The 7709-nt window shown below is 50.1% G+C and overlaps 1 protein-coding gene across 1 annotated transcript; it reads left to right on the top strand.

Annotated features, from left to right (window-relative positions):
- The first annotated feature begins 3717 nt into the window (after positions 1–3717).
- Positions 3718–4734, top strand: LOC127304604 (uncharacterized). The gene is made up of 2 exons (XM_051335243.2): positions 3718–3834; positions 4107–4734. Exon 2 carries the CDS (start codon positions 4139–4141, stop codon positions 4700–4702), a length of 564 nt encoding a protein of 187 aa, XP_051191203.1. The 5' UTR covers positions 3718–3834; positions 4107–4138; the 3' UTR covers positions 4703–4734.
- Positions 4735–7709: the final 2975 nt, after the last annotated feature.

Genomic DNA, 7709 nt, shown 5'->3' with positions numbered 1-7709 from the left:
CGGGAGCTCGCAGTACCGCGGCGGAAGTCGTCGATGATGACGACGGCTACGGTCCTCTCCGGCGCAGGTGAGCGTGTCTGGCGTCTAGCTGGTGTCGCGACGATGCTACTGGCGCGAGGAGAGGGCGAGAGGTGGTCGGAGTCAGCGGGGCGATGTCATGTACTTGCGCGTCCAGAGCGTGTCCTGGCGCGCTCTGGCGCGTGCTAGGCGTCACTGGGCGCGTGGCGTTCCATCGTTGCAGGGCGTCTACTGGTCAAGAGTTGGCACGAGCGTGACGAGGAGAGTGTGAGGGAGGTCCAGGACATGCTGATGCACGGTTGAAGTGAGTGGAGAGAAGAGTGGCATGGTGGAGGGCATGACATGCACGGCATGGTCATGTCCTTGAAGGTTTTGTGCAATATTTTGTGTCTCCAGGCCTGGCATCGTGCAATGAGTGAGAGAGAGGACTAATGGTGACATAGGGTTGATGGTTAGGGCAAATACATGCTGGATAATAGAGTGTAGAGAGTTGGCAGAATTGTGCACACCAAGTGTTTGATGAAATGGCCGCATGAAATGAATTTTTGAATTTTGCATTTATTTTTGGTGGAAGTGATTCAAATAATGTTTGGAACACAATGGTGGTGGTGGTGTGCAAAATGAAGTTGATTTGTGAAAATTCAAAATGGGCATAATCTTAAATCTGATTTGATGTTGCTTCTTTGCTTGATCATATTAAAAAAATGAGAAAGAATTTGCAGGGGTGGTCTTTACCAAAGTTGTTCATATTGATGAGGTCTTGGATGAGGTGCAAATAGTTGGGAGAGTTTGGTTTGAGAATCTCTTAATACAGGGGCTCAAAGTAGGTGTCATGATATAAATGGCAGTTTTGACCATTATCATATGTGAGTAGGTTTTGCATTTTATTTTGATTTGATTTGAGTTTATTTGATTCAAAGGTGGTTCTTAAGTGTTTAGTAACCTTTCCCAACCATTGGCACAAGTCAAATTGGCCTAGGTTAAGATTTGGCAAAAATGGCCATAAGCACATATGTGAGGTGATTTGTATTTTTCTATTCTTTTTCTTTCTATCTTTTTGGGTCCAATGATCATGTCCTAGGGTTTTAGCATCATTGATAAGCACTCAAACAATTATCATGGAAATAACACAAGGATCATGTGTGAACACTATGCATAGCACATTATTCAAACAAAAGTTTTTGTTGGTTCTCATTTTTGAATATTGGAAACTCATTCTCTTATTGATTTGAAATTTGGGATGTTACACACTCATTTGCATACCATCAATCCTCAACAAGTCCTCAGCTGTAGGGATCCCAATCAAAAAAGCATTAGTACCATGAGCCACCGCCTCCCACTTCCATGTGGGATTTCCCGGACACATGCGAGCCATGAGACTCTGAATATCTGCCGCTGTGACAGTCCCCTCCCCTGACACCTGTACCAAGGCTGTAGGTGCTCCACATGGTATCAACTGTGGCTTATAAACTGAATCTGGAATCTGAAGGTCAAGAGTAGCATCATTACCGCAACCAATGAAAAAACTCATGGGCTTCGGGATCTTCAAAATAGGGCACCGAACAGTCGGGTGCGCTCCAGAATCACAAACTAAACAGTAATGTAAGACCTTGCAGTCCTTGGTAGCATGAGTATTGACCGCACACTTCCAGCACCGGCCCACTTTCTTCGGCTTCGCGATAGTTGCAACGGCTACGGGTACAACCGTAGGCAACTGCGGCTGAACAACAGTCTCCACCATGGGCATAGCGACCGGCATACCCGCAGGTACCGAAACATCCTGCGCCATACCCTGCACTGTGGGCGGCGGTACGGCAGCCCCTCCTCCCACCGCTCCCACCGCGGCGGCGGACTTCTTCTTTCTCCTCTTCATCAACTGTCCAGGTTGCGCTGGCGGATTCTGAACCACAGGCTGCTGCATCGGCTGTTGCACCACCGACTGCTGCATAGGAAAAGGATACTGAAAATACTGCCCTTGATACTGCGGATATTGTTGCTGCGGCAGGTACGGTGGTTGCTGCTGCGGCAACTGAGCAGCCGATATACGTGGCGGGGGAGGGCGATAACCCACGTGAGGCCGAGGCGGCGCAGCTGGTGCTGGCGGCATAAGGGCGCCCGCCGGCCACCCTTGGAACCCTGGTGGGCCTTGGTACGTGTTGGTCCCCGGCGCATCCACCGCCCGCGCCGACGGAGCTGGCGACGGACCTGGCGGCACGGGGCGAGATGGCCCGACCATGGCGGCGGCAGAAGCATCCCTGGCTACAACGTCGACGAAGGACCGTGTGAACGGGGCGCGGCACAAAGATGGTGGCGAGGACGAGATGGGCAGGCGAGGATCCGGCGGCACGAACAGAGGCGGCAAAGCTGCGGCGACGACGTGACCTTCCGCAGCAGAGGACGAGATCGATCTTACGATCGCATGCTGCGTGCCCGACGCGTGAAGACCCCTGCGCCTCTCCGCTCGCTGCAGGCCCATCAGAGCCCAGCAGAAACCGGCCCATCGCGGCTGAGGGCCAGCATGCGCTGATCCCACCTTCTCCGGTTCGAAACGTGGCCGAATGGAGATCACCGCCTCCGGCGCCGGTGAGGAGGAACTGCCGGCCACCCGATCCGCTCCCGCCTTGGCGTTGTCTAGGAAGTCCCCGAAGATTGCCGGCGGCGTGATCCGCTTGGAGGGTAGAGGTCCCTTCCACGCCTTGATCCGCACCGGCTGCCTATGCAGCCTCAGCCCCGGCGGCGAGTTGGAGATCGCCCTGTCAAGCCACGAAGGCTCCACCCGCGGCGGCGACTCCAACCTTGCCCTAGGCTCAACCAGCGCCGACGACGATACACGCCGCTCCCACGGCCTAGCTTCGGCATCTGGGAAGCCGATCTTGCCCCAGAATTCCTCCAGGAGCGCACCACGATCTTGACCTCCTTCACGGGCGATCGGCAACACCCTCGGCTCATCCTCCAGGCCTCCCCACGCCACCTCCTCCGCGACTGTGATCTCCTCATCCACCTCCGAATCCTCTAATGGATCGAACCGGCTACCAGAGCGCGGCGACACCCCGGTCGGAGATAGAACTGGGCGGACCGGCTGCAGGAGGATACGCCGGCGAGGCTTCCGCCCCGGCGTGAGCCAGGGTTCCGTCCTCTCCATCACCCGTCTACTTCGCTAGCTTGCACACAGGAATCATGTGCCACTTTGCTTGTTTTCAGTGACAACTGACAACCTGTTAGCTCTATCTTACTAGGTTGTTGCTTGCTAGCACATACACAAGGTCATACAAGCCAATTATAGTACTACTAAATGGAGCTGAAGCGTGAAGAAATGCATGGTGAATACATATCCATAGCCTTCATTTGGGCATGCGTCTCACCACATGAAAACATTGTACAATAATCTGCATCATACACAAAGTGTACTCTCGCTGTTTGAATTGCACTCCTCATGAGCCGGGAGTACTATTAAGTATTAACAACAGTTTCTGGATTGATGGACACACACAGGATTAAACAAGACTCCTGCAGGCAAGTGAGTGCCACTGGGGCTCTTGTTGCTTGGCATGCCAAAAAGGAGGGCTGACAAAAGCAAAAAAAAAAAGTGTCTACCTAGTGTCCGGTGACAGGCAGCATGCCATTGGCCATTGCAGGAGCACCTCTGCTTATAAATCAGCACCTCCCCTGCCACTGCAACTGCCACTCCCAGCTCCAGCATCACAGCAAGAACACCTGCTCTCTAGCCTTTCCTCTAATTTGCTAGTATCTTTCTTGACCATGCAAATTTGAGTGAAGAACTAACTGAAGAGCCTTGTGAGTTCTTGCCTTACACAGGTGAGTTCACTAGTTTGTTTTAGACGAAAAGGCAGCCTGGCCTGCTTTTCATTGCATTAGAAAGGGAGTTCATGAGTTCTCTGTGGTTGCCTAATCAAATATCTGTCTGAAACTGTTCTTGCTTCACTGCCAGAGATTGTCCACTTTCATGAATCAAGATGTCATGCACGATCAGAGAGAGTTGCTTTTTCGGATAGATGCTTACAAGTTCTTGAAAATTTAATTATATTTTGTTTCACATTTCAGGAGGCTTTTTTTTGAGAGAATTTCAGGAGGCTTTGAGTGAACTAGAGGTTGAGGAGATATGGGCAAGCATGTAAGGCAATGTGATATGAAGGTCATGAAAATGGCCATGCTCAAGCATGAAGAAATCTTCAGGCAACAGGTTCACGAGCTGCATCGCCTGTACCGCATCCAGACGCAGCTCATGGCCGGCGACCTTAGCACGCGCCGGCAGCCTCGGCGGCCCGGCAACAAGCAGCCACGCCGTATCCTGAACCTGCAGCTCCCTCCCGACCAGTACCTTGTCGGCGCCGAGGACGAGGACGACGAGGAGCTGGAGCTGACGCTCGCCGTCGGAGGGAGCACCGGCAAGGCACCCAAGAAACGAGGAGATGCCAAGTACAGTGCCGGCGGCGGCTTCGCGTCAGACTGCTCCGGCGGCACGAGCCTCTCGTCGTCGTCTCCAACGTCACCCGCTGAGTACTCCTGGGGTGCCGCCGGTGTCGCGCTCCATGGCTACGCGCCACTGCGGCGGCCGTGCCAGAGAACTATGGCGTTCGACCTCGGCATGGCGGAGGCGATGAAGCAGCACCAGTCACCGTGGCAGCTGGTACAATGCCAGTACCCCATCCTCAGGATGACATGAACACGAAGTTCGCTTGGAAAGTCCACAGGTCCACTTGGGGCCTCACGGTGTGATGATAACCCTGAAGTTTGCTGATCTTTTGAAGTCTGGGCTGAACGAGTACAAATATAGATCAGCTGCTGAAGTCTTGTTTGGGTGTTGCAAAGGAAGTAGCTAGCTTGATTGGCCAGGCTGATAGATTTTCAGCTATGCATCGATTCAAAGCCACTTTTTGAGCTGATGCATGCGTACGTTCATGGCAAAGAATATGAATCAAATTAGGCCTTGTTCGGCACCAGCGTTTTGTGGTGTTTTTGTGCCTATTTTCCCTAGAGGTTTTGGTGGAAACACCCATCTCACATAAGACACTTTTCCCCCTCAATCCCCTTTCTCGTATATACCCTGCCATTAAAGAGAGAAGTCCAATTTACCTCCCTAAACTCGTCTCAAAGTTCAGATTACAATCCTCAACTTTAGTTTGGTTCAATTTTCAACCCTGAATTCTATAAATCGTTCGGAATTGGACCTTTTACCCTTTTCTGACATGTATTGAACTGTTTTTTCTCGTCATTTAGCGGTTTTTCTTCCTGTATAATGTGCCAACTCATCAACATAAACATACACGGTACAAGAAAAACCAGCTTAATACAATGCAAGGGATGATTTTGAACCGATTTTAGAATTCAAGGTTGAAAGTTGAACCAAATTAAAGTTGAGGGTTGTAAGCTGAACTTTGAGACAAGTTTAGGGGGGTAAATTGGACTTCTCTCGCCATTAAACCACGTTGTTTGGGATACAGGATTAGTACCATGAATATTTTTTTTCGATAAAGGATGCTTTATTACTTTAAGAAGCAATTACATCCAGCCTCTGCATAACCAGGATGCACACAACCATTTTGTTGTCTCAAGTCCAAAAGGGTAAATAATAAAACTAGGCGAGATACATATCGGAACGATGAATCATATGACGCCTAAGATGTAGGTGTACCATGAATACTTGCGATTCAAAGCATATTATCGATGGAAATCTAATCTTTATATCAATTCAGGACATAGTTTGAACACTACCTTTTATCATGTCCAGCAGGATCACATGAACAAGAGGAGTTCATCATTCTATTACAAAAAATGATTCAGATTTTAGATGGAAGACTCGAGCAGAGCCCAGCTTTAAATTAATGAAGCCTTGATCACACATATATTAAGTTAAGATACAAAATGATTCAGTTCGCGAACGAACATGTCATGCAGCTCTAGAGGAGCAAGAACATATCATAGGTTTATTACAAAATTGATTTAGTTCGCTTACAAAGGGTTTGTCACGGTACATGGAAATTGAAAGCTTTGCTTCGACACAACGGACTCTGCGAAAGCTCCATATCTTGCCTACAATTTGGACAACTGAGCAGCGAAAGTATACATTTTAGTTAGCGAGGATTGAACACGACAAGAATAAACTAAGGATAGAAAAGGACTACTACAAGTTTCAAAGGTTGTTGCTACAGCAGTAAACAAAACACACAACACACTGCTCGAAACTTCCAAGAATTGCTTCTCGCAAGCAATGTGGAAATTGTAAAACCCTAGAGTTATGTGTTGTAACTCTTTGGTATATATAGAGGTATAAGGGGAGGTAGACTTGGAGTACAAGATGGTATCGAATCTAGTCTATCTCTATCCTAATATATACGTATATTCTAACACCTCCACAGTCATAACGGGAGTGAAGCGGACGATTGCGGCTATATTTGAAATCTCCCAATCCCGTCGCTTCTCTTCCCCTCCTTGTCATCATCGGCGTCCACTTTTGGTTCCTTCTCTTTCCTCCTGCAGTCACAATGGGAGTGTCATGGACACAAGTGACCACTACACCACGGTAGGCATTTCAGGGCACATTCTTAGGGGCACATTTTCTAATGTATTTTCTTGAGTTGTTGACTGGAGTTCTTGAGTTGCCGTATATATTTTCTTGATGTCGATGTCGATGTCGATGTCGAGGTATCCGATTGTGATGTAGCCGTAGTCGAGGTGTGGTTGATGTCGTAGTCGTCATATATGGTGTAGCCGCATTCGCCTAAGGCGCAATTTGTTTTGTAGGGTTCTAGATTTTGTGCGGCGGCGGGGTTTTGTATCATTGTGCGGCGGCGGCAGCGGATCTGTGACGGCGGATTTTTGTTGTTGTCATTGTGTGGTGGCGGCTAAGTGTTGACGAAGATGTCGGTATAGACCATGTAGATGTAGACCTTGGCAATGATGTGTTGGCGACGTAGAACTCGACGAAGATGTGTCGGCTCGTTGTAGTTCGGATCGGTGGAGTGCCGATCTCATCATATTGGTGAAGTCATACATGAAGTTCACCAGTATATGTTGCTAGTTGACCCGACGTGTCTTGTGGTGTTTTCTAGCTAGAGATAAGCCCGGCCAAAACCACCTGACGAACGGCCCTCTTGTGTTCTCTAGTAGCTTTATTTTTTTTTTGAAACGAGGCAAAAGCTTTGCCTTTCATTGATATAGGAGAAAAGAGAGGCCCGTTTATGAGGAAAACAGGCCGAAAACCGTTACAACACGACACCACACGCCAGCCCCGAGGCTGCGCTCCACACGGGTCGACGACCAGCCAGGTCGACACCACACCTCAACGCAACAGGCGGAGGCGAAAGACCGGAGCCACCGCTCCAACTACCACACCGGCCCCGAGGCCGCGCCCCGACTAGCCGAAGACGAACCCGCCTCCGCCAACCACCAAAACACTCCACAAGTCTCCTTGTCCGGTGGACATCCAAAGCGAGGCCCCAAGAGGCAAAGCGACGCAAGAGCGCCGCCCACGCCCGATCCCGAGAGGGATCTAGGGTTTCCCCCGGAGAACCCGAGCGGAGAACAAAGAACACCCGCTTCGACGACGCCTTCAAGAAGTATGCGGCGCCCACAGGCGTCACCGTCGTCGGTCCCGACCGGCCGCCAAGACAGAGCTTTCGCCCAGCGAAGAGTTCCAAGACCTCGCGCCCGCCAACAAGGACCGGCACAAA

Source organism: Lolium perenne, chromosome 5 (genome assembly GCF_019359855.2).
Source record: "Lolium perenne isolate Kyuss_39 chromosome 5, Kyuss_2.0, whole genome shotgun sequence".
NCBI lineage: Eukaryota > Viridiplantae > Streptophyta > Magnoliopsida > Poales > Poaceae > Lolium > Lolium perenne.
This window is presented reverse-complemented; position numbering and strand designations above follow the sequence as displayed.

Excerpts from the sequence above, each read along its gene's own strand:
- LOC127304604 (XM_051335243.2), top strand. The coding sequence starts at position 4,139 with ATGGGCAAGCATGTAAGGCAATGTGATATGAAGGTCATGAAAATGGCC.